We start from the raw sequence: 27,974 nt of genomic DNA on the forward strand, positions 1-27,974 counted from the left end.
TGGGAGGTATCACACTTCATGATATCAAGTTATACTACAAGGCCATTGTACTCAAAACAGCCTGGTACTGGCATAAGAACAGGCATATAGATCAACGGAACAGAACAGAGAACCCAGAAATAAACCCACAGTTCTATGGACAACTGATATTTGACAAAGGAGGTAAGGAAATACAATGGTGTAATGACAGCCTCTTTAACAAATGGTGTTGGGAAAATTGGACAGCTACCTGCAAAAAAATGAAACTAGACCACCAACTTACACCAGTCACAAAAATAAACTCAAAATGGATAAAAGACTTAAATGTAAGCCTTAAAACTATAGGCATATTAGAAGAAAACATAGGCAGTAAGCTCTCTGACATCTCTCGGAGCAATATATTTGCTGATTTATCTCCACAGGGAAGTGAAATAAAAGACAGGATAAACAAATGGGACTATATCAAACTAAAAAGCTTTTGCACAGCTAAAGACAACAAGAACAGAATAAAAAGAGAAATTACACAATGGGAGAACATATTTTGACAATATATCTGATAAGGGGTTAATAACCAAAATTTATAAAGAACTTGTAAAACTTAATACCAGGAAGACAAACAATCCAATCCAAAAATGGGCAAAAGAAATGAATAGACACTTCTCCAAAGAGGACATACAGATGGCCAATAGGCATATGAAAAAATGCTCAACATCTGTTTTTAGTTTTTATCGCAGTCAAGCTTGAGAAGCTCAGCTCACATAGATATGTGGTTGAAAACGGGAGCAATGTCAAAATAGCTTTGTTGGCCAGAATGGGGAACTCCTTGGCAACAGATAACCAAAAACTGTCCCAAGGAAGATGAGCAAACTTTAGCTTTAAAGTTTGATAACATTGTGATGCATTGTATATCACCCTCTGCGGGGCCTCTTTTAAAAAGAAAAAGGTAAAATATCTATATATACCATCAGGATAGACATAACCAGCTGAGGCTGAGGCTTCATTTAGTGGTGGCAACGTTTACCTCCAGTCCTGACCAGGATTAGAAATCGGGACCATGGGGAAGAGTAGCAGCTTCAACTACTGGCCGCGGCCACACAATGACAAGTATGCAGCAGCCTGAGCGGGACCTTCCTGGGTGTGGGTGAGAGGTGGCCTACTATTGGTTCATTGCTAGTGGTCAGGATGAATCCTAGAAGGTGATTGGTCAGTGAGTGTTTCCTGTGCCTCCACTCTTCCTGTCGCTGATAGCTGGAGGGATTGTGAGGGGAATGTTTATGTTCGGATGGAGGCGGCTGGCGGCGGGCCGTATCCGGCACATGGGCCGTAGTTTGGGGACCCATGTTTAATTTCCCCACAGCACACCTGACCATGTCTCACAGAACACTGGTTGAAAAACACTGCATTAAGCTAACCACCAGGGTCTCATCTCAGTTCTAAAAATGGAACTACATTGTATGTTGGCTTTTATTTAAATAGTTCTTATTAGCAATTTTTGTCCAAAGCTGACGTTAGACTCAAAAACAGTGGGTCTCAGACAGCAGTGTACAAGAGGCTCATTTGAAGAGCCTATCAAAATGCAGGTTCCTGGGCCCATTACCAAAACTTCTGATTCAGGACTCTGCATTTTAACCAGGCACCCTGGTTCATTCTGTGACTTTTGCTCCCTGGACTTACTTTGAATAAGTGACCTGGAGAAAAGTACCAAGTCCAAATTAGCAAATCACTTGGATCCAGAAGAAGAAAGTAAAAATTATCCAAACACAGGAAAACAATGTTGCAAAACAAAAATAAACAAATGATAGTAAGGTGTTGGGGAAAGGAGAGATCATTTCTATTTAAATCACTTTAATATAATACTTTAGGGGCAATTAAATGTAGCTGTTGTCTTTGTACATAAACTTAAACGTAAGTTTCTCCAGAGAAAGATTTACCATATTCCCCATATATAAGATGCTCCCATGTAGAAGACGCACCTTAATTTTAGGGTCCAAATTTTGGAGAAAAAAAATGTATTTTATAAAGTTATTGAACTCAAGTTTTATTCGTCATAAAATTCATACAACTCCTCATCAATGTCAAAACTCCCATCCATTAGCTGGTCCTCATCTGTGTCTAATGACCTATCTCTGTCTTCAACAATGAGCACAAAACAAGCATGAAAAAGTGTGAAATGCAAGTAAAAAATATATAACCACTGTATAAGATGCACCCAATTTTGGGACCCCAAATTTTTCAATAAAAGATGCACCTTATATATGGGGAAATACTGAATATGGTAGATATTGATGTTGTAGCTACTTCAACTCCTGGAAAAAACAGGTTCCTATATGTGACAATTTGCTCAACATAGGCAGAGTAAGGTACATTCTATAATAACAAACTTGTTTGCAGGAAGCCTGGTAAAGGTGTGATCATCCTGACCTGTGACTGGCACATCGTACACACAAAGTGTTTCTTGAGTGAACATAGGCACGTGTATACAGCTGACTAGAGATCAACTCATTCTACTCAGGTTAACCTGTTTATTAAATACAAAGCTAAAACCAGGTAAGAGTGTTTTCTGAAAAGCATACCACAGTAAAATAAAATGCATCTGAGTGAATATGCTTGGAACATGTTTGTCATTGCTTGGTATTCAATGACTCTGATAAAGGAAAAGCTCAAGGACTCTGATACTATGCATGGGGGTGAGGTTTTCTTGCTTTTGCTTTTGGCTTTTTTTAAATGTATTTTTCAGGAAACTTTTGCTGACTGATGAAGTAAATTCTCCATAGCAGTTTTGATTTGGTGCAGTTTTACTTTTCTTATTCCTCAGCACCAGAGGCACTGATGCTATGATTACCATTCCTTTGCTTGGGTTACTTGGAACTTCAGGTAATTAATTTTTGGCATTTTAAACTCCAAAGGAAGATCATTTAAAAGTTATATCTTATGCTTTCAAAATATCTAAACATTCCTGTTTTCACCTATATTAATTAGATTTGAGAAACTAAGCCTTTGACTACACTGAACAAAATAAAGATTTGATGGGCATAGAGTTAAAATAGATAACCAAAGAAATAAACTTTGCAGTCTTGGTAACATCCAGTTAACTAAATGGTTACTCTCTTGATTTCTTAACTTGGGGAACATGACTTGAGTGGGAGAAGAAAGTACGTCTTTATTTTCACTAATCTAGTGAAATTTAGTATTTAGCTTTTAATATAAGTAACCAGTCTCAATAATACTAACAATTGTGTGTCACCATAGGAAATTACAGATCGTTTCATGTTACAATTGTTGTAGATATCTCAAATTACTGTCAGTCCTCACCTCTATTTCAAAATTACCATAATTATAAATTTACTAGTTGTGGGTTTTTGTTGTTTGTTTTTTTTGGGGGGGGGGGGTTCTATTTTTTTCCTAAAGATTTTTTTTAATGTTTATTGATTTTAGAAAGAGAGGAACATCGAACTGTTCCTGTATGTGCCTGACTGGGGATCGAACAGAACCAGCAACCTCTGCAATTCGGGACAATGCTCTAACCCAATGAAACTATCCAGCTAGCGCTGGTCTTCTATTTTATGAAGAGAAGTTTTCCTCAGGTATTTTGCTTTAAAAACTTAAAGTATTATTTAGTAATGAAACTTTAATTTCTTATAATGACCCAATAAATTGTAGTTTCTCTAGTTCTTCATTTTCATTGTAGTGATTCTAGATGGATAATACAGCACTGTCTGTATGTAGCCATCTTCGTTGGGAGGAAGCCGGACAGACTAAGTTACCTAAGGTTTGTAAAGTGAATCTGTTCTCTTTGCGCACTAAAGCTTTCAGTAAATTTTTTTAAATTTAGAAGTAAATAACCAACTTTAAAAGCAAAATAAAATGTAACTTTTAAAAATAATACTTATTTTAAAATTCTAAATATGACATTAAATTTATAAAGATATTGATTTATTAATGCTCAATTATTTCTTTTCAATTGTTTTACATAGTGGTACAAGGTTGCCATTTTTTTGTAATTACATTTTTACTTCCTGGTTCTCATGTAACAAAATATTTAGTACCCTTTTTATATAGTTTCTGGATAATAAGATTCTATAATTCTTTCCAAAAAAGTGAATGATATACCAATAGTTCAAAAATGTTTTTATTGGTCTGTTATTCACATATTTTTTAAATCTTCAAAGAAAGGATCAGTTTTAAAACTATAAGTGATGTCATATATGGCATTAAAGTAATTAGCAATAGTAATTCAGTAATAAATGATCTGAAACATGACTAGTTCTTAATTTTCTTACCTCCTTTAAATGATTTACTATATTTTTGTGTCTTTTATATCCCTGTAAGTTATATATGGCCTGATTATATTTTTAAGAATGTGGAGCATTCATTTGTGTATTTACCAAAGATCTACATATTTTGTTTTTATCGGGGTCCTCTTTTAAGGCATTCAAGCCAAAAATAACTTGTGTACTATGAATGAATATTCTTTCAGGTTTTAGAAAAATATTTACTGTTTTAAGTGTCTGATGTTTAAGGTGAGTGTTACCCCTGGGATGGTGACATCGGTCTGTAAAGTGTTATTCTGGACAACTGCAGAGCCTCTGTCACATCGCTGCCTCCAGTGGCTCTGCTGCTCTTCGGGAATTCAGAAGTGAAAAGAAATAGAAGCAAATAGACGTAATTTAGGTTAATAACTTTGGTTTCTCAATTTAATTGAATCTATTCCAGTTAATCTATTTCTCATTACCCCTATAGGAAAGTAATCAGGCTTCATGCAATATAAATTCAACTTGTATAGAATCCACAGCTTTGGAGAAAGAGTGTTTAGAGAGTATATGTTTAGAAAATATACCGTGGGAGAATCACAGATTGCGGTGATGAGTCTCAAGTTTGGGGAGGCGTGCAATTGTATGTCATGGATTTTTGTCAAGTACTAGGCATTTTCCACCAGAATGCTTCCTGTATTGTGTTTATTGCAGTGGAATCCACAAGCCTGGTTTTTCTCTTGTCGCATCAGAATGTGTCCCTCACAGTTTCTTCTTTTTAATGGGAAAGACTCTGAGGACGTCTCTTCTTTCTGAGTAAAGATGACTGTAGGTAAAATACATACCTAATATGAGGAAGGAAAGGGAAGAAAGATTGATTAACCATTCTTTGGAAAGGACCATAGTTTTAAAACATGGTCAGAGTGCTGCCTGGAATTCAGGAATGAGACTTGTAAGGGAGATTCAGAGAAGGAATGTTTGAAGAAGTGTCCAGTTTTTCTGCAGGAGTGAAGGAAAGCAAACCCCTCTATCTTACTATTTTGTTCATTGCAAGGAGTTAATTTTTGCCTTTCTTTAAGGTATCTCTCTCCACTTCCCTTAATGCTTCACAACTGTCTTCTCTTTTACATGTCATTGTTATATATTATATATCTGATAGTCGTTACCTTCTAGAGGTAATCATTATATCGGGGATGTCCAGCTTAGAGCTTAAGAAGCTAAAATGTAATAATGAAACCTTAAAAAATCGATCAAATATTTTCAGCTGTAAGTTTTGTTACATACATTTTCTTGAGTCTTTAGCACCTTCTCCCACTTGCCTGCTCAGAAACACTAGCACATAAGGCCAAACCGAAAGCCAAATAAATATAGATGGAAAAATTAGAAATAGACAAGGCTGCAGATTTTGACATCTAGATTATTCTTTTGTAGATACCTGTCTATAGTCAAATTCTATATTTCATACATACTGCAGTTAAATTTTCTGCTAGTAAAACATTTCTGGTTTATCTCTTATTTGTTTGATCTTGTGATGTCTTGAAAAAAAGTATTATAAGTTTTAGGTGCTTTACTAACAAAATCTAATTTATTGTATCAGGCTTCCTCTTTGTTCTTTCCTATGTTTGTAACCCTTTCTGTTAAAGTAGATAGTAACACACCCCAAAAAAGCACAGGAAGAATGCAAAACCAAATCAGCAAGCCACTTACCAACAAAGAGCATCAGGAGATATATCTTCAGCACATACGGGAAATAGATGGACAAGTCGAAGGGCAGCGTTGTAGAGTAAGTGCCAAAGGATTCAAAATAAGGCAGCGACTGATAGATGGCAAATGCTGTTTAAAGAAAAAAGATGGAATCATGGAGATTCCTCTGCTTAACTTACTAAGGGATGTGTATATATGTCTGCACAGTAGACAAATATTTAAATTTGATAATGACAGTTTTGTGACAATTGCTGAATCCTTTAGCGAAAGCTACAGTTTTGTATAGAAATCTGCTGAATGATTAAATTGGCAATGTCATTATAGCAGTGTGACTTGCTGAATTTTTGTCCAACTTACTTTTTATTCTGCCAACTAAGAAATAGTTTACAATGTTTCTTCAAATGATATCTCAAACCACTTTTCCCCTTAGCCACAAATAGGGGTGGCTGATAAATGAACAAATTTAGAAAATGCTGCTGTTATTTTCCTCTTGGAGTTTCACTAAACACATTAGTAGAAATTCTCAAAAGTTCTGCAATAAAGTAACTGGTTTCGCAAGCAGTTCCAAGATTGCTGGGTGGGAAGATGCTGAGCTCACCCCTTCCCAAGAACACATAGAATATAAGCCTATATTTAGACCAGTTCCTTCTGAGAGACAACTCTTGTCCAGTTGCACAGTTTCTTCAAAACAAACGAGAGAGAGAGAGAGACCACATAGAGAAGGCTGGGGAACCGTGAGAGCTGTCTGGGATCTGAGAAAACTTTCCAGCACTAGAGGAACCAGTGAGCGCCACTGTTTGTTTCTCCTGCATTTGGATAGTGGTTGAGAGCTCTGTCCAGGGTCTCTGGCCAACCGGTATGATGCTATAGCAGGTCCCCAGCCACACCCCTGGAGCTAGCTCCAACAGGAGCAGAAGGGTGCCATCACATGCATGCCCAGGGCCCCTCCATCCAGAAGTTAATCTAGCAAATATGCAGGGCACTGCTGTACGCACCCACTAGGCTACACACACATGTGGGGCTCCCCCACCCAGAGAGAGTGCAGAACTAGCCAAGCACTGTGGTACTCGCAAGCAGAACTGTCCTTTCCTGAGAAAGTGTGGAGATAGTGGGGACTGCTGCACATGCATGTTGGGCTGTCCCGCCAGGAGAAAATGCAGAGCTAGTAGGGCTCTGCAGCACTAGCACATATAGTTGCCCTACCAGAAAAGGAAGGACTGTTTCCAAAGTCATTCCAAACCAGATAAAGACATTAGTAAAAAAAAAAGAAAAGAAAGAAAGAATTACAAACAATATTGCTAATGAAATGCATGCAAAACTTTTTTTATATATAACTTTTTAAGCAGGGTGTAGGGGACAGACAGGAAGGGAGAGAAAGGGAGAGAGATGAGAAGCATTAATTCTTTGTTGTGGTACCTTAGTTGTTCATTGATTGCTTTCTCATGTGTTCCTTGACCAGGGGGCTACAGCAGACAGAGTGACCCCTTGCTCAAGCCAGTGACCTTGGGCTCAGGCTGGTGAGCCTTGCTCAAACCATATAAGCCCGCGTTCAAGCTGGTGACCTCAGGGTCTCAAAGCTGGGTCCTCACCTCCTAGTCCGACTCTCTATCCACTGTGCCACTGCCTGGAACCTATGTACTCTTATTGCTCAATATCACCCCATTAAATATCATTTCTAAATAAGAAAATAATACGATCTCTTCCATTGGAAAAAAAATCAGAAAAAAATAATAAAATGGCAATAAGTACATACCTATCAATAGTTACTTTAAATGTCAATTGACTAATTCTCGAATCAAAAGACACTGGGTAGCTGAATAGATAATAAGACCTGCACATGTACTACTGCCTATAATTCAGATCAAAAGGCATAGAGAGACAAAGTGAAGAAATGGAAAAAGATATTTAATGCAAACGGAAACAAAAAATAGGTGAAATAGCTGTATTTATGAGACAAAATAGATTTTAAGACAAAGGCTATAACAAGGGACAAAGAACAACATTTTATAATAATAAAGGAATCAGTCCAATGAGAAAATAACTGTTATCAACATCTACACATCCAAAGTAGGTGCACCTAAATACGTAATGCAAATATTGACAGGCATAAAGGGAGAAATTGACAGTAACATCAAAATAGTAGGGGACATTAACACCCACTTAAATCAATGGTTTGATCATCCAGACAGAAAATCAACAAAGCAAGTGACCTTGAGTGAAACATTAGAACAGATGAACTCAAGAGATATTTATAGGACAATATATATCCTTTTAAAATCCTTTTTAAATGCAGTGGAACATTTTCCAGGATAGATCATGTTCGGCCATAAAAAAGTATCAATCAGAAGGTAGCCTGACCAGGCGGTGGCACAGTGGATGTAGTGTCAGACTAGAATGTGGAGGACCCAGGTCGCCAGCTTGAGCATGGGCTCATCTGGTTTGAGCAAGGCTCACCAGCTTGAGCCCAAGGTCGCTGGCTTGAGCAAGGGGTCACTCAGTCTACTGTAGCCCCCAGTCAAACCACATATGAGAAATCAATCAATGAACAACTAAGGAGTCGCAACAAAGAATTGATGTTTCTCATCTCCCTCCCTTCCAATCTGTCTGTCCCTATCTGTCCCTCTCTCTGACTCCCTCTGTCTCTGCCACACAAATAAATAAATAAATAAATAATTAAAACAATTTTAGAAGGTAGAAATTCCATCAAGTATCTTCTCTGATCAAAACATTATGAAATTAAAAATCATTACCTGAGGAAAGTTAAAAAAAAAAACCCCACACACAAGGCTAAAACAGCATGCTACTAAATAATAAGTGAGAACTATGAAATCCAGTAGGAAATCAGAAGATAGCATGAAACAAATGAGAACGCAAATATAATGACCCAAGAATCTATGGGATAGCAAAAGCAGTTTAAAGAGATATTCATACTACTTCCAAAAGAAACAAGAAAAATCTCAATCTAACCTTACACCTAAGAAGTAGAAAAAGAAAAAGCCCAAAAGGAATAGCAGGAAGGAAATAAAAATCAAAGAGGAAATAAAGAGTAAAAATACAATAGCAAAGATAAATAAAACCAAGAGCTAGTTCTTTAAAAAGATAAAATTGATAAACCTTTCATCAGATTCATCAGGAAAAAAGGGCCCAAATACCATATTTACCTATGTATAAGATGCTCCCATGTATAAGACAGACCTTAATTTTGGGACCCAAAATTTGAAAAAGAATATGTAATACATAAAGTTATTGAACTCAAGTTTTATTCATAACAAAATTTATACAACTTTTCATCACTGTCAAAATTCCCATCCATTAGCTTGTCCTCATCTGTGTCTGATGACGAATCACTGTCTTCAACAATGAGTGCAAAAACCGCAAAGAAGTGGGAAATGCAGGTAAAAAAATGTACAACCACTATATAAGATGCACCCAGTTTTAGATCCCAGATTTTTCAAAGGGTGCATCTTATTCATGGGGAAATAAGTAAATAAAGTTAGAAAAGAGAAATAACAGAAACCACAGAAAAAAAAAAGAATTAAAAGAAAATGTTAAAAAATGCCAACAAATTGGACAATCCAAAAGAAATTAATATATTTCTAGAAACATACAATCATCTAAGAATCATGAAGAAACAGGAAATCTGGATAGTCCAACTACAGTAACAAAATTGAATCACCAATCAAAAAAAAAAATCCAACAAACAAAAGTTCTGAACCAGATGGCTTCACAAGTAAATTCTACCAAATACTCAAATAATGCCTATGCTTCTCAAAGTATTCTTAAAAAAATAGAAGAAAGAAATCTCCCAAACTCATTTTATGAGGCCAGCATTACCCTGATACCAAAAACAAAGAGACAGCACACACACACAATTTAAGGCCAATATCCCTGATGAACATAGATGTAAAAATCCTCAACCAAATGTTAGCAAATCAAATTCAGTAATACGTTAAAAAGACCATACACTATGATCAGGTGAGATTTATTCCTACAATGCAATTTGATTCAGTATCTACAAGTCAGTTAACATGATACATACACAAAGTGAAGAATTAAAATTATATGATCATATTAATAGAGGCAGAGAAAGCATTTGACAAAATCCAACATCCAGTCATGATAAAAAAAAAAAAACCCCAGCAAAGTGGGCACAGAGGAAACAGAGCTTGACATAATAAAGGCCATATATAACAAACTACAGCTCACATCATAATCAACAGTGAAAAGCTGAAAGCTTTTTAAGATTAGGAACAAGACAAGGATGTCAAATCTCACCACTTTTATTTGACACAGTATTGTAAGGCCTAGCCACACAATCAGACAAGAAAAAGTAATAAGAGGCATCCAAACTGGAAAGGAAGAAGTAAAATTCATCATTGGCAGAGGACCCTAATCCACCATAAAATTATTAGAACTAATAAATGAATTCAATAAAGTTTCAGGATATAAAATACTCAGAAATTGGTTGCATTTTTATACAATAACAAATTATCAGAAAGAGAAATTAAGAAAACAATCCCATTTATAATTGCACAAAAAGAATAAAATATCTGGGGAAAAATTTAACCAGAGACGTAAATGACCTGTACTCAGAAAACTATAAGACACTGGTCAAAGAAATTGAAGATACAAACAAGTGGAAGCATAAAACATGTTCATGGATAGGAAGAATTAACATCATTAAAATATTATATTACCCAAAGCAATCTACAGATTTTATGCAATTCTAATCAAAATACCAATGACATTTTTCACACAAATAGAGGAAATTATCCTAAAATTTATATGGAACCAAAAAAAAAAAATCCCAAATAGCCAAAACAATATTAAGAAAGAATAAAGTTGAAGGTATCACATTACCTTGATATCAAACTATACTATAAAGCTAAAGTGATCAACCAGCATGATACTGGCATAAAATAGACACATAAATCAATGGAAATAGAAAGTCCAGAAATAAGTTCATGCTCATATGGTTTATTAACATACAACCAAGGAGGCAAGAATTCACAATGGGGTAAAGACTTGTCTCTTCAACAAATGATGACAGAAAACTGGACACATAGATATACAAAGTGAGACAAGACCATTTTCTTACACCATATACAAAAATAAAATGAATTAAAGATTTAAATGTAAAATCTGAAAAATAAAATTTCTAGAAGAAAACATAGACTATAAATGCTGACATTTCCCGTAGCAATGTTTTTTAGATATGTATCATAGGGCAAAGACAACAAAAGCAAAAATAAACAAATGGTACTACATCAAACTAATAAGCTTCTGCACAGCAAGGGAAACCATCAACAAATGAAAGGGCAACCTACTGAATGGGAGGAGATATTTGCAAATTATATATCTGATAAGGATTTAATATCCACAATATATAAAGAACTAATACAGCTTAACATAAAAAAATAAATAAATAATTCCATTCAAAAATGGGCAGAGGACATGAATAGACAGTTCTCCAAAGAGGACATACATATGGACGACACATATAATGATGCTCAACACCACCAATCATAAGAGAGATGCAAATGAAAACTACCATGAGGTATCACCTCACACCTGTCAGGATGGCTTTCATCAAATCACTAAACAAGTGTTGGCAAGGGTGTGGTGAAAATGAAACCCTGGTGTACTCAGTGGGACTGCAAATTTGTATGGCCACTGTGGAAAACAGCATGGAGACGACAAAAAATTAAATATGCACCTAATGACCCAGCAATTATTCTGGTATTTATCCAAAGAAATCCAAAACTAATTCAAAAAGTTATTTGCACCCTTATGTTCATTGCAGCATTATTTACAATAATGAAAATGGAAGCAACTTAGGCATCCATCAATAGACAAGTGAATAAAGATTTTTGTACACATACAGTGGAACATTACTCAGCCATAAAAAAGAATAAAATCTTGCTATTTGCCACAACATGGATTGACCTAGAGAGCACTATGTTAAGTGACACAAATCAGATGAAGACAAATACCATATGATTTCACTTACATGTGGACTCTAAAAAATAAATAAATAAAACAGACTCATAGATACACAGAACTGATGCTTGCCAGATGAGAGGGGGACTAGAGTGATGGATGAAAAAGGTGAAAGGGACTAAGTTTGAATCACCAGGTATAAAAATAGTCATGAGGACATGATGTACATAGAGCATAGGGAAGATAGACAATAATATTTTAATAACTATGTATGTTGTCAAATGGGTGCTAGACCTATAGTGCCGATCACGAGATACATAAATGTCTAATCGCTGTGTTGTACACCTGAAACTAATATAATATTGTATGTCCACTATAATTGAAAAATATTTTTTTTAAGTGAGATGAGGGGAGATAGTAAGACAGATTCCTACATGTGCCCCCACCGGGATCCACCTGGCAACCCCTGTCTAGGGCTGATGCTCGAATCAACTGAGTTATTTTTAGCACCTGAAGCTGATGTGCTCCAACAAATCAAGCTATCCTCAGTGCCCGGGACCAACACTCAAATCAATTGAGCCACTGGCTGCAGGAGTGGAAAAGGGAGATAAGGAAGGAAGGGAAGGGAAGAGAATCAGGTGGTCACTTCTCATGTGTGCCCTGACTGGGGATTGCTGGGCCATACTCTATCCACTGAGCCAACTAGCCATGGTGAAAAATGACTTTTTTTTAAAAGGCAATACATAGACCAATTCTCATTCGTTTAGCACAAAATGAAGGTGAAACATAATGAGTGAAATCTGAATAAATAATGTGCTGAACTTATAGAGTACAGAATTTTTCTCTACTTCCTAGGTAAAAATTAATTACAAATGTCAAGCCTTGTTAGGCCTTTTAAATTACTGCTATCTTCCATATTTAAAGGTGATGCAAGTCTTTCCTCACATAAAGAAATAGCTAAAACTTTAAATTTTCTTTTCAAGTAGAAACTTTAATCAATCTAACATAATCTAACCATCAATCAAATAATTGCACAATTAAGTTAAAGAAAAGAGGTCTAGGCATTCATTCACCAAAGTAATGTATTGCTAAGTATGTCTTGATGACCTAATGCTGACTGAATGGCTCTCCTCAGCTTGTAATTCAGCTGTTCAAGATTAATTCCTATTATATAAAATTATGCCACCACAAATACTCTATTCAGAATTAGAATTTAAGATACTTAGAATTTCACTTGGTTAAAGAAAGGAAAAACATGTAATCAAAACTAATTGTTTAGGGGAGCCAAGATGGCCACAGAGTAGGCAGACACACCAACTCCCAGTTCCCAGAGCCAGGGTGGATTGCAACTTAAATCGGAGAACCTTCATTGTGAAGGACAAATTTTGGACTGAACTAGGAGGATTCTACAACCAAGGACCACCAAAGAACCCATGCTGAATCTGGTAGGAGGGGCAGAGAAGCGGAGAAGGCTACCCTGCTCCCAGGTTGCAGGGACTATGTGGTGCCTGGGAGGAATTTACACGAAGGGGAGGGCTGTCCAGGGAGTTGCAAGTCCTTATCCTCAAAACCAGAATCCCAACCTAGAGCCCTGGAGCTGGGAAGGGGCTGACGGACAATATCTGGCTAAGAAAAAAAGCCTGGATACAGTCTGAGAGGAGGCAGGACTCTCAGACCCAGGCTCTGTATTAAAGTAACTACACAGAGAGCCTCGCTCACAGCCACTTTTCCAGAGCTTCAGGAGGACACCCTAACCCCTGGGCTGAGTCACTCCCTAAATTTAATGTGAACCAATATCACCAACAAAGGAGAGGAAGTGCGGGTCCACCCAGGGCTCCCCTACCCTGGCTAAAACAAAGGCATTTAGAACCAGGTGCCATATTAGGGACACAAACAGGGAGTACAGAGGTCTAAGCTACGCCACCCCACCACACTGCTGAGTGCTTGCCGGGGCAGACAGGCCGGAGGCGGCAGGACGTGGCTGCAGTTTGAGTGAGCACGTGCAGGCCGGCCCACGGACCTCGGCACTGCCATAGCTGTTGGGGAAGCCTGGGCTCGTGCACACCCCTGCGCCTTGAGTGGCCCGCCCTAGGCAGACACTGGAAGCCCAAGAATCAATGGAGTGGTAGCGCAGGGGCATGAGTGAGCCCACCAGTGAGGGTGGGGCAGCAGCAGGGAGCCCGGCGCGCAAACCGGCCAGGGGCTGGGTGTGCCCTTGGCAATGATGCCAGCAGAGGTGGAGGCCCAGTGGCAACTGAGTGGGGAAGCGCGCCTGCGAGTCTGCCAGCAACGGTGGAAGTCACGCCAGCTACTGCAGGAATCAGGTGGTACGATAACCTGCTTAGGGTATGGACACGCCCCTAGCAGTAACATCTGCACGGGTGAACTCGGCAGAGATCCGAGAGAGCACGGGTGATCCCAGAGGCCGCCGCTGTGAGCTGAGCCAATGAAGGCGATCCCAGAGGTGGTCCAGGCAGGTGTGCAGGCACGCGGGGTCCTGCGGCAGTCACGGAGGTGGGCTGGACCCAGCAGCACCTGAGCCCAAAAGCCCCGGGAAGCAACAGCAGCGGTGGCAGAGTAGAGAGACAACAAAACGGGAGTTAAAATGTCTGGTTAGAAAAACACCTGAGGTGAAGAAGTAGACCACATCTAATACCGTACCAAATCACTGAATTACAGTACTGAGCCCAACAAGTAGCCAGCAATAAAAGACAACAGAAAGTGGAGTTTAGGGGAACTTGAACTTTTAAAGTAACTTCTCCCAGGCCAACAGTAGATAAAAGCAAGCTTAGAAGTGCAGCTGATATTTACAACGGCACCTGGACCCAGCAGAGATAGCCACAAGATGCGGATAACCTGCAGCTCCCAAATAGTGGATAAGAACCAGGCACAGGAGTGACCCCCAACGATCTCCCCCAGGTCCCAGCCAGGGAAGTCCAGGGCAACACAGACAAAATGAGAAGACAAAAAAGTGTAATCCAAATGACTCAACAAGAGAAGCCCTCAGAAAAAGAGCTGAGTGAGATGGCTATAAGCAAACTACCAGAGGCAGAGTTTAGAATAATGATTATTAGAATGCTGAAAGATCTTAGAACAACAATGGAAGGTCACATTGAGGATATAAATAAAGAAATAACAAGTATTAAAAAGGACATTGAAATATAAAGAAGAACCATTCAGAAATGACAAATACAATATCTGAAATGAAGACTACACTAGAAGCAATAAAAAGCAGGCTAGATGAAGCAGAGGATTCAATCAGCGATTTAGAAGACAAGATAATTGAAAACACGGAAGCGGAGCAGCAAGTGAAAAGAGAATGAAAATATCTGAGGAAACTCTAAGAGAGCTGTGTGACAATCTAAAGACACAACATCCGCATCATAGGAGTTCCTGAAGAAGAAGAGAAAGAACAAGGGTTAGAAACCTTGTTCAATCAAATCATAGCAGAAAACTTCCCTAAGTTGAGGCAGGAAAATGTCGCACAAATTCAAGAAGCACAGAGAACTCCATGAAAGAGAAACACAAAGAAATCCACACCAAGACACATCATAATTAAAATACAAAAGCTAAGAGATAAAGCGAAAATATTAAAAGCTGCTAGAGAAAAAAAGGCTATCACCTACAAAGGAGCCCCCATAAGGATGACATCCAACTTCTCAACAGAAACACTTGAGGCCAGAAGGGAATGGCAAGAAATATTCAAAGTAACACAGAACAAGAGCCTACAACCAAGACTGCTTTATCCAACAAGGCTATTGTTTAAAATTGAAGGAAAAATAAAAAACTTCCCAGACCAAAAAAAAAAAAAACTCAAGGAATTCATTACAACCAAACCAAAGCTGCAAGAAATGTTAAGGGACCTGGTGTAAACAGAACAAAGGGAGAAAAGTACACAGCAAAAGAGGAATATAGCCTTAAAGAACAAAATGGCAATAAACAACTACATATCAATAATACCCTTAAATGTAAATGAATTAAATGATCCAATCAAAAGACATAGAGTAGCTGCATGGATAAGAAAACAGGACCCATATGTATGCTGTCTACAAGAGACACATCTCAAAACAAAAAATACACATAGACTAAAGGTAAAAGGATGGAAAAAAAAGTATTTCATGCAAATGGAAATGAAAACTGGGGTAGCAATACTTATATCAGACAAAATAGACTTTAAAACAAAGGCTATAAAAAGAGATAAAGAAAGTCACTACATAATGATAAAGGGAGCAATCCAACAGGAAGATATAAACATCATAAATATCTACGCACCTAATATAGGAGCACCTAAATATATAAAATAGACTTTGATGGATATAAAGGGCAAGAACAACAGCAACACCATAATAGTAGAAGATTTCAATACCCCACTAATATCACTAGATAGATTCTCAAGAAAGAAAATTAACAAAGGAATATCAGATTTAAAGGACACACTAGGTCAACTCAATTTAATAGATATCTTTAGAACCTTTCATCCTAATGCAGCAGAATATACATCTTTTTAAGTGCTCATGCTACATTCTCTAGAATAGACCACATGTTAGGACACAAAAGCGGGCTCAACAAATTTAAGAAGATTGAAATCATATCAAGCCTTTTCTCTGACCACAATGACATGAAACTAGAAATCAACCACAACAGAAAAACTGAAAAATAATCAAACACATGGAAACTAAACAGCATGTTATAAAATAACAAATGGGTTGATGAAGTCAAAGAAGAAATATTAAAATTCCTAGAAACAAATGATAATGAACATACAACAACTCAAAATTTATGGAACACAGCAAAACCAGTACTGAGAGGGAAGTTCATAGCACTACAGGCATTCCTTAAGAAGCTTGAAAAAGCTCAAATAAACAACCTAACCCTACATCTAAGAGAATTAGAAAAAGAACAGCAAATGAGGTCCAGAGGTAGTAGAAGGAAGGAAATAATAAAGATCAGAGCAGAAATAAATGACATAGAGGCTAAAGAAACAATACAGAGGATCAATGAAACCAAGAGTTGGTTCTTTGAAAAGATAAACAAGATCTATGAACCTTTAATGAGACCAAGAAGAGAGAGGACTCAAATAAATAAAATTAGAAATGAGAGTGGAGAAATAACAACTGACACAACAGAAATACAAAATATTGTAAGAAAATACTAGGAAGAACTGTATGCCAAAAAATTAAACAACCTAGGTGAAATGGACAAATTCCTTGAAACATATAATCTTCCAAAAATCAATCTGGAAGAATCAGAATACCTAAACAGATTGATAACAACAAATGAGATTGAAACAGTTATCAAAAAGCTCCCAAAAAACAAAACCCTGGGGCCCAATGGCTTCACTGGTGAATTCTACCAAAAATTCAAAGAAGAACTAATTTCTATCCTTCTCAAGCTATTTCAAAAAATTCAAGAGGAATCGGTAACAGAGGACAATCTGACTTTGGGTGATGGGTATGCAACATAATTGAATGACAAGATAACCTGGACAACTTTTCTTTTAACATATGTACCCTGTTTATTGATGTCACCCCATTAAAATTAATAAAAATATATTTTTAAAAATCAAGAGGAAGGAACACTTCCAAGTTCCTTTTATGAGGCAAGCATAATTCTGATTCCAAAACCAGGCAAAGACAACACAAAGAAAGAAAATTATAGGCCAATATCCCTGATGAATCTAGATGCTAAAATCCTCAACAAAATATTAGCAAACCGGATCTAGCAATACCTGAAAAAAATCATACATCATGATCAAGTGGGATTTATTCTGGGGAGGCAACTATGGTACAACATTCGTAAATCAATATGATTCACCACATAAACAAAAGGAAGGAGAAAAACCACATGATAATTTCAATAGATGCAGAAAAAGCATTTGACAAAATCCAGCACCCATTTATGATCAAAACTCTTAGCATAGTGGGAATACCGGGATCATACCTCAACATGATAAAGGCCATCTATGACAAACCCACAGCCAACATCATAATTAATGGACAAAAATTAAAAGCAATTTCCCTAAAATTAGGAACAAGGCAGGGCTGCTCCCTTTCACCACTCATATTCAACATAGTCCTAGAAGTCCTAGCCACAGCAATGAGACAAGAAGAAGAAATAAAAGGCATCCAAATTGGAAAAGAAGAAGTGAAACTATCATTATTTGTAGATGAGATGATACTGTATATTGAAAACCCTAAAGTCTCAGTCAAAAAACTACTGGACCTGATAAACGAATTCAGCAAGGTGGCAGGATATAAAATTAATACTCAGAAATCAGAGGCATTTTTATACACGAACAATGAAATGTCAGAAACAGAAATTAAGGAAACAATCCCCTTCACTATTGCAAAAAAAAATAAAGTACCTAGGAGTAAATTTAACCAAGGAGGTTAAAGACTTGTACTCAGAAAATTATAAAACATTGATAAAGGAAATCAAGTAAGACACAAACAAGTGGAAGCACATACTGTGTTCATGGTTAGGAAGAAGAAACATCATTAAAATCAGGGGTCCCCAAACTACTGCCCACGGGCCGCATGCGGCCCCCTGAAGCCATTTATCCGGCCCCGCCGCACTTCCGGAAGGGGCACCTCTTTCACTGGTGGTCAGTGAGAGGAGCACAGGACCTGGAGTACTGTATTTGGCGGCGCCACAAAATGCCATATCACTTGTTACGGCTAGCAGTGACAAATATGGAACCAGACATTGACCAAAAGCAGGCCCATAGTTCCCATTGAAATACTGGTCAGTTTGTTGATTTAAATTTACTTGTTCTTTATTTTAAATATTGTATTTGTTCCCGTTTTGTTTTTTTACTTTAAAATATGTGCAGTGTACATAGGGATTTGTTCATAGTTTTTTTGTTTTTTTTTATAGTCCAGCCCTCTAACGGTCTGAGGGACAGTGAACTGGCCCCCTGTGTAAAAAGTTTGGGGACCCCTGATTCAAATTTCTATATTACCCAAAGCAATTTATAAATTCAATGAAATACCAATTAAAATACCAATGACATACTTCAAAGATATAGAACACATATTCCAAAAATTTACATGGGACCAAAAAAGAACATGAAGAGCCTCAGCAATCTTGAAAAAGAAGAATAAAGTGGGAGGTATCACACTTCCTGATATGAAATTATACTACAAGGCCATTGTACTCAAAACAGCTTGGTACTGGCATAAGAACAGGCATATAGATCAATAGAACAGAACAGAGAACCCAGAAATAAACCCACACTTTTATGGACAATTGATATTTGGCAAAGGAGGTAAGAGCATACAATAGAGTAAAGACAGTCTCTTTAAAAATGGTGTTGGGAAAATTGGACAGCTACCTGCAAAAAAATGAAACTAGACCACCAACTTACACCATGCACAAAAATAAACTCAAAATAGATAAAGGACTTAAATATAAGTCGTGAAACCATAAGCATCTTAGGAGAAAACATAGGCAGTAAGCTCACCAACATCTATTGCAGCAATATTATTAGCTGATCTATATCCACAAGCAAATGAAATAAAAGAAAGGATAAACAAATGGGACTATATCAAACTAAAAAGCTTTTGCATAGCTAAAGACAATATGAACAGAATAAAAAGACAAACCATACAATGGGAGAACATATTGGACAATATGTCTGATAAGGGGTTAATAACTAAAATTTATAAAGAACTTGTAAAACTCAACACCAGGAAGACAAACAATCCAATCAAAAAACGGGCACAAGAAATCAATAGACACTTCTCCAAAGAGGACATACAAATGGCCAATAGACAGATGAAAAACTATTCAACATCATTAATCATTAGAGAAATGCAAATTAAAACCACAGTGAGATACCACCTCACACCAGTCAGTATGGCGCTCATTAACAAAACACATGATAGGTGCTGGCGAGGATGTGGAGAAAGGGGAACCCTCCTGAACTGCTGGTTGGAATGCAGACTGGTGCAGCCACTGTGGAAAACAGTTGGAGATTCCTCAAAAAATTAGAAATGGAACTACCCTTTGACCCAGCCATCCCACTTATAGGAATATATCCCAAGGACACCATATCACCAACTGAAAAAAAGAAATGCACCCCTATGTTTATGGCAGCATTGTTCACAATAGCGAAGATCTGGAAACAGTCCAAGTGTCCATCAGTGGATGAGTGGATTAAAAAGCATTAGTACATATATACAATGGAATACTATGGGGCTATGAGGAAGAAGAAAATATTTCCTTTTGCAACAGATGGATGGACCTGGAAACTATTATGTTAAGTGAAATAAGCCAGGCAGAGAAAGAAAAATATCATATAACCTCACTCATTTGAGGAATCCAAGGAACAATGTGAACTGAGGAACGAAATTACACCTGAAGGGAAGGGGGGAGGGAGCTGTTTGGAGGGGGGTACGGGAGATGTTGTGGGGAATATGGGGGAGAGGGGATGTTTTTGGGGAGACACTATAATCTATGTAAAAATAAATAAATTAATAAAAAAAACTAATTGTTTAATCTACTTTTTGAAATGAAATGTGGATTAAAATTTGAATAAAATCTAACTATAACAGCAATATTGAATCAGAAGCTAAGTTTTAATGATAACCAAGACAAGGGTTAAAAGGTTAAAAATGTAAAGAGGGACAAATATATATCCGACAGAGGTAGGATATAAAACTGAGACTCATAGACATAGATAAAAGTGAAGCGGTTACCAGGGGAGAGGGGGAGGGAAGAAGTACAGAGGGACAAATACACAGTGATGGAGTGATCTGACTTTGGGTGACAGGCGCACAACACAATCAACAGTACAAATGCTATAGAGATGTTCACCTGAAACCTATGCACTCTTATTGATCAATGTCACCCCATTAAATTTAACTTCAAATTTTTAAAAAATGGTTTGAGAAAACCTATTCCCACCATTCTGGAAAAACTTAGTAAAAGGCAGGGGGAAATGGAAGGACACCAAATTGGAAGCTAGAGGAATACAAAAGACACAGGGGACAAAATTCTTTTCTCACCTATTTGAGAACTAAAAATATACGTGTGAAATTACCAAAGGACATCTGTGCAGACAGGAGGTGAGGTAGGGATAGGGAAAAAAGAGGCAAAGAAGCAACAATCAGTGGTTTCCAGGGACCAGTACTGAGCCAAAAAAAGAGAGGAAAAACTGAATCTTACCATCTGAGACAGCAGGAGACACCTAGAGAGTGAAGTAAGTCAGACAAGACAAATACTATATGATTTTACTTATATGTAGAGTCTAAAAAACAACACGAACAAACAAAACAGAAACAAACTCATAGATAATGTGATGATTGTCAGATGGGTGGGGTCTGGAGAAAAAGGGTTTAAGTACAAACATGCAGTTATAAAGTAAGTCACAGGATGTAAGGTACAGTGCAGGAAATAGAGTCAGAAATACTGTAAGAACTATGTATGTTGACAAACGGAATTGGGGTGATCACTTTGTAAAGTGTACAGATGTTGAGTCACTGCGTTCTGTACCTGAAACTAATATCATATGTCAACTATAATTTAAAATAATTTTTTAATTGGGAGAAAAATAATCACCGAATCACTAAATGTTAAACCCCTTTTAGGTGAGTAAACAGACTTAGGTTAAATGAGTTACCTAAAACACATACAGTGAGTTAATGAAGTTAAGGGCTTAGCCTCATGTCCTTATTCCTCATCCAATATTTTGTAAGCTGCTCCCGCCTCTTACTCAGCTTCTGCATTCTCTGCTTCTTTGCATCAAGGGAAGTATGACAGACAAGAAGCATTGAGTCAGCTAAGCAGTACCAAAAATAGTAATTTAGTCATCAAAATATTTAGTGAATCATTATAACTAGATGGCTTTTGTCAGTAAGCAATAGAGCAAGTCACTCTTTTCTTACCTTCAGCAAGAACACACAAGGGATAAGCTGGCATCCACAGTGTGTGACTGAGCCACGTCAGGGCAGGCCAGGATATTCCGATGACTGATAACATGCTGTAAGTGTACCTGAAGGAGGACAAAGGGCTCGTAAGCATCATTTGCTGCTGATGTCTGGGAAGTAAGAGAATGAAATACTTAACTTTGTAATTAAATACACAAGATAAAACTGAAATGTGTGCAGATTCCCTACTTTATTTCCTATTATTTAAGCAGAAGAGATTAAAAAATGGAGAGAGGAGAACCATGTCAGTCTGGCTGTCTCATGAGGTGGACTGCAGAGAACCAAGTCTTCTTGATTAGTGCATTCAATTTCACTCAGAAGCTAAACCCTTTATTGCAACAAGCACCTAGGTTGTTTACAACAAACGAAACTTATAAATATCTAGGGAATGAATTTTTAAAATAAAAAAAAGACTTCCTGCCTGACCAGGTGGTGGCGCAGTGGATAGAGCATCTGACTGGGATGCCGAGGACCCAGGTTCAAGACCCCAAGGTCGCCAGGCTCATCTGGTTTGAGCAAAAGGCTGACCAGCTTGGACCCAAGGTTGCTGGCTCGAGCAAGGGGTTACTCGGTCTGCGGAAGGCCCACGGTCAAGGCACATATGAGAAAGCAATCAATGAACAACTAAAGTGTGGCGATGCTCAACAAAAAACTAATGATTGATGCTTCTCATCTCTCCGTTCCTGTCTGTCTATCCCTGTCTATCCCTCTCTCTGACTCTCTGTCTCTTTAAAAAAAAAAAAGACTTCCAAATCCTCTGGTTATGTAGTTGTGCCATCTTATGTGATCAATTAAACAACTGTCTTGAGGAGCTTGGTTGGGTTACAATAGGTAGTTTTAAACCTGCTTTTGTGATGTAATAGATGAAGCAGTCCATATGTTTTTATTTCTATGTTGCCTGAATAGGCCAGTGGTTCTAAAGGTTAAGCAAACATCAGAATTACCAGAGGGCTTTCTAAGACACAAATTATTAGGCCCCATCCCCAAAGTGTCTGATCCAGTAGGTCCAAGGTAGAGCCTGAGAATTTGTATTGCAAACAAATTCCAGTTGATGCTGATGCCGCTGGTCCAAGGGCCATACTTTAAGAATTACTGGAATAGGTAGTGAGTACATGTGGCAAAACAAAATCCAAAATCCTGAAAACACAATGATGAAAGGAAATCTTTCTCTCATTCCAGGACCCTAATTCCACTCCTCAAAGGCAATGACCAATGCCAATTTCTCATATAGTCTTTCAGAAATATTTCTGCATATGCTTATGTATGTGCATAAGTCCTCACTAAATATGACATGTTATCAAACTTTTTGGTCTATGTCAATCTAAGTAAAAACTGGTATCACAATATCTTTTTTTTAAATTGCAAGAGTAGCCAAAAAACATATATACATAACACATAGATACAGACAACAGGGTGGCAATGGCCAGAGGAAAAGGGGGGGTAGAGGGAGGGCGAGGAGGGCAGAGGGGTGGTGGGAATGGGGTTAGAAAGAGACTGCTTGGAGTGGAGCGTGCGCGATGCAGTGTATAGATGGTGTTATATTGAATTGTACTAGAAACCTGTATAGTTTAGAGTCATGTCATCCCAATAAATTAAAAATAAATTTAAAAATTTTTTAAAATTTTAAAAAGAAGATGTGGAACATAAATACAATGGGATACTACTTGGCAAAAAAAAAGAAAGAGAAAGAAGAAAGAAAGAAAGAAAGAAAGAAAGAAAGAAAGAAAGAAAGAAAGAAAGAAAGAAAGAAAGAAAGAAAGAGAAAGAAAGAGAAAGAAAGAAAGAAAGAAAGAAAGAAAGAAAGAAGAAAGAAAGAAAGAAAGAAAGAAAGAAAGAAAGAAAGAAAGAAAGAAAGAAAGAAAGAAAGAAAGAAGAATAAAATCTTGTGATCTGCAGCAGCATGGATGGATCTAGAGGGTATTATGCTAAGTGAAATAAGCCAGACAGAAAATGACGAATATCATATGTTTCACTTACCTGTGGAATCTGAAAAATCAAAATAAATGAACAAACAAAACAGAAACAAACTTATAGATACAGACAACAAATTGATGGTTGCCAGATAGGAGGGGCTTGGAGGGCTGGGTAAAAAGGGTGAAAGGATTAAGGAGTACAGATTTCCATTTATCAAATAGTGACAGGTATGTAAAATGCAGCATAGGTAATGTAGTCAACACTATAACAAGTATACATGGTATTAGACTTACCAGGTTGATCAATTTGTAAGTTACAGAAATGTCTAATCACTATGTTGTACACTTGAAACTAAAATAATATTGTACGTCAACTGTAATTGAAAAATAAAAAAATAAAAGTTTTATATTTTAAAAAAAGTAGGTATTTTTAAAAGCCACTTTGCTGAAGTCCAAAGTAGCTTTTTTCTTTTGTTGCTTTTGATTTTGGTGTCATATCTAAGAATCCATTACCAAATCCAAGATCACAAAGTTTTACCCTTATGTTTTATTCTAAGAATTTTATAGTTTTAGCTTATACATTTAAATTTTTGGCCTATTCTGAGTTAATTTTTGTATATAGTATAGGTAAGAGTCCAACTTCATTGTTCTTGCATGTGGATATACAGGTGTCCCAGCACCTTGTTGAAAAGACTATTGAATGGTCTTGGCAGCTTTGTCAAAAATCAATTGACCATAAATATGAGAGTTATCCCTGGACTATCAGTTCTATTCCATGATATATCCTTAGCTAGTATCACACTTTTGATTATTGTTGTTTTGTAGTAAGGTTTAAAATTGGGAAATGTGAGTTTTCCAACTATGTTCTTCTCTTGCAAGTTTTGACTATGCTGGGTTTCTTGAGTTGCCATGTGAGTTTAGAATCAGCTTCTCAATTTCTGAAAAGCAGCCAACTGGGATTTTGATAGGGATTGCACTGAATTCGCAGCTCAATGGAAAGAGTGTTGCTGTCTTTTTTCTTTCTTTTTTTTTTTTTCCGTATTTTTCTGAAGCCAGAAACGGGGAAAGACAGACTCCCGCATATGCCCGACCGGGATCCACCTGGCACGCCCACCAGGGGGCGACGCTCTGCCCCTACGGGGCGTCGCTCTGTTGCGACCAGAGCCACTCTAGCACCTGGGGCAGAGGCCATCTTTGCTCCAGTGGAGCCTCGGCTGCGGAAGGGGAAGAGAGAGACAGAGTGGAAGGAGAGGGGGAGGGGTGGAGAAGCAGATGGGTGCTTCTCCTGTGTGCCCTGGCTGGGAATTGAACCCGGGACTTCTGCACGCCAGGCCGACGCTCTACCACTGAGCCAACCGGCCAGGGCCCAGTGTTGCTGTCTTAACAATAGTAAGTCTTCCAACCCATAAACATGGGATAGCTTCCCATTTATTTTGATCTTTAATTTCTCTCAGCATTGTTTTACAGTTTTTGGTGTACAATTTTTGTATAGCTTTTGTTAAATTTACTCCTTTATTTTTTACTGCTATTGTAAATGGAATTGGGGTTTTTTGTGTGTGTATGTGAGAGACAGAGAGACAGAGAAAGGGACAGATAGGGACAGACAGACAGGAAGGGAGAGAAATGAGAAACATCAGTTCTTCATTGCGGCACCTTAGTTGATTCGTTTCTCATATGTGTCTTGACCAGGGGGCTACAGCAGAGCGAGTGACCCCTTGCTCAAGTCAGTGACCTTGGGCTCAAGTCAGCAACCTTGGGCTCAAGCCAGTGACCCCATATTCAAGCTGGTGATCCCATACTCAAGCCGATGAGCCCACGCTCAAGCTAGTGACCTTGGGGTTTTGAACCTACATCCCAGTCTGATGCTCTATCCACTGCACTACCACATAGTCAGGCTGGAATTATTTTCTTAATTTAACTTTTGGCTATTGTAAATGTATAGAATATAATTGATTTTGTACTCTACAAACTTGCTGAGCTAATAATTTTTTTAGTTTTAATAATTTTACTGGATTCGCCTGACCAGACGGTGGCACAGATAGAGCATTGGACTAGGACGCGGAGGACCCAGGTTCGAAACTCCGAAGTTGCCAGCTTCAGCACAGGCTCATCTGGTTTGAGCAAGGCTCACCAAGTTGGGACCAGGGTGTCTGGCTTAGAGCAAAGGGTCATTTGGTCTGCTTTAGCCCCTTGGTCAAGGTACATATGAGAAAGCAATCAATGAACAACTACGGTGCCGCAATGAAGAACTGATGCTTCTCATCTCTCTCTCTTCCTGTCTGTCTGTCCCTATCTGTCCCTCTCTCTGTCTCTCTCTGTCTCTGTCACTTAAAATTATAATAATAATAATTTTACTGGATTCCTTATGATTTTTTTATATATAAGACCATGTCATCTGCCAGTCAAGACAATTTCACTCCTTCCTTTCCAATATGGATGCCTTTTACATCATTTTCTTGCCTAACTGCCATAGCTAGAACAACAGTGAATAGAAGTGGCTAGACATGCTTATCTGCTTCCTGATCACAGGAGTAAAGCATCAGTCTTTCATCATTAACCATCATGTTAGCTGTGAATTTCTTCAGGTTGAAGAAGTTCCCTCATCCTTGCTTTTTAAAAAGTCATTTTAGGGTAAGTTGGGAGATAATTTTACCCCTATTTTATGGGAAAAAAAGTGAGTTTCCAAAAGGATAGATACTGTGAACTTTTACTACTTCATTAATAGAAATAAAAATATGTGTACACAAAAGCTTGCACAAGGATATTCACAGCAATATTCCTCCTGACCAAAAAGTAGAAACAATCCAATTAGATAAATTGGTATGTCACTATAAGGGAACATTATTCAGCAATTAAAAGAAAGTATTGATAGTTACATGTTACTACACGGATGAACCTTGACCACATTATGCTAAGTGAGAGAAGCCAGCCACAAAAGGCTGACTCCATTTATATGAAATTTCCAGAGTAGGCAAATCCATAGAAACAGTACATTAGTAGTTGCCAGAAGCTTGGAGGAGGGAATTGGGAGTGACTACTGATGGGTTTGGTGTCTCTTTTGGGGGTGATAAAAAAGTTCTCAGATAGTGGCAATGAATGGTTGCACATCTTTGAATATATAAAAACCTCATGTTATACTTTAAAAAGGGTGAATTTTAAGGTACATGAATTGTCCAAATGCTGTTATTTTTTAAAAAAGGGGGGGGGGGGTTAAGTGACTTGCCTAAGATCATATAGCAAGTAATAGAGGTGGGGTTCATCCTGACATCTCCTTCTACGTCCAGAAGTCTTTCCATGACATCATGATACCACTCCCAATGCACAAGTCACATCACTCTCTAATGCAGGGGTCCCCAAACTACGGCTGGCGGGCCACATGCGACCCCCTGAGGACATTTATCCAGCCCCCGCTGCACTTCCGGAAGGGGTACCTCTTTCATTGGTGGTCAGGATGCATCCGCATCCTGTGCTTCTGGAGTACTGTATGTGGCCAAAGCGCGGCGTCGCTCACGTACAGTACTACTTCCGGTGATGTGGCATGCACGCCTCACGGCTCCGGAAGCGCATCATATCACTTGTTACAGCTAGCAGTGACAAAAATGGAACCAGACATTGACCATCTCATTAGCCAAAAGCACACCCATAGTTCCCATCGAAATACTGGTCAGTTTGTTGATTTAAATTTACTTGTTCTTTATTTTAAATATTGTATTTGTTCCCGTTTTGTTTTTTTACTTTAAAATAAGATATGTGCAGTGTGCATAGGGATTTGTTCATAGTTTTTTTTATAGTCCGGCCGTCCAACGGTCTGAGGGACAGTGAACTGGCCCCCTGTGTAAAAAGTTTGGGGACCCCTGCTCTAATGGGCCTATTGAGCTTATCTGGGCCTGAACTGACTCAGAAAGAGTCAGGCCTACCAGAGGAATAATTCATTACAAAGACACCATCCCAGATAAGACTCAATTTCTCATGAACAGGAAGACATGGGCTACTGAAGTCCATGATATTTGCCCCAAGTCTACAAAACTATCAGTTAAAAATGAGAAATAACTTACTAAGTACTATATATAAAGAATTATAGTCATTTTAATTCAACAAAATATTTTATTCTAATTTACTATAAGGCTCAACCCATTATTAGAAATATTTTAACTCAGCTAAGTTATTGACAACATAATAAAGAATTTACGTGGCCCTAGCTGATTTGTTACCTGTCCACATCCATGTTTTTCAGGCGGAAGGAGAAGCTCTCATTTGTG

At 37.8% G+C, this 27,974-nt stretch overlaps 1 protein-coding gene across 1 annotated transcript in view; it reads right to left on the reverse strand.

Moving 5' to 3' along the window:
* Positions 1–439: 439 nt before the first annotated feature.
* The window catches only part of HACD4 (3-hydroxyacyl-CoA dehydratase 4), a 44,671-nt gene continuing 17,136 nt past the window's right edge, over positions 440–27,974 (reverse strand). Inside the window, exons 5-7 of the mRNA XM_066368258.1 lie at positions 21,761–21,867; positions 5,937–6,062; positions 440–5,074 (exon numbers count right to left, since the gene is read on the reverse strand). Of these exons, the coding sequence (XP_066224355.1) occupies positions 4,992–5,074; positions 5,937–6,062; positions 21,761–21,867 (316 nt within the window). The 3' untranslated portion in view covers positions 440–4,991. The remainder of the gene's footprint in view (positions 5,075–5,936; positions 6,063–21,760; positions 21,868–27,974) is intronic.

This window comes from Saccopteryx leptura, chromosome 2 (genome assembly GCF_036850995.1).
Source record: "Saccopteryx leptura isolate mSacLep1 chromosome 2, mSacLep1_pri_phased_curated, whole genome shotgun sequence".
Classification (NCBI taxonomy): domain Eukaryota; kingdom Metazoa; phylum Chordata; class Mammalia; order Chiroptera; family Emballonuridae; genus Saccopteryx; species Saccopteryx leptura.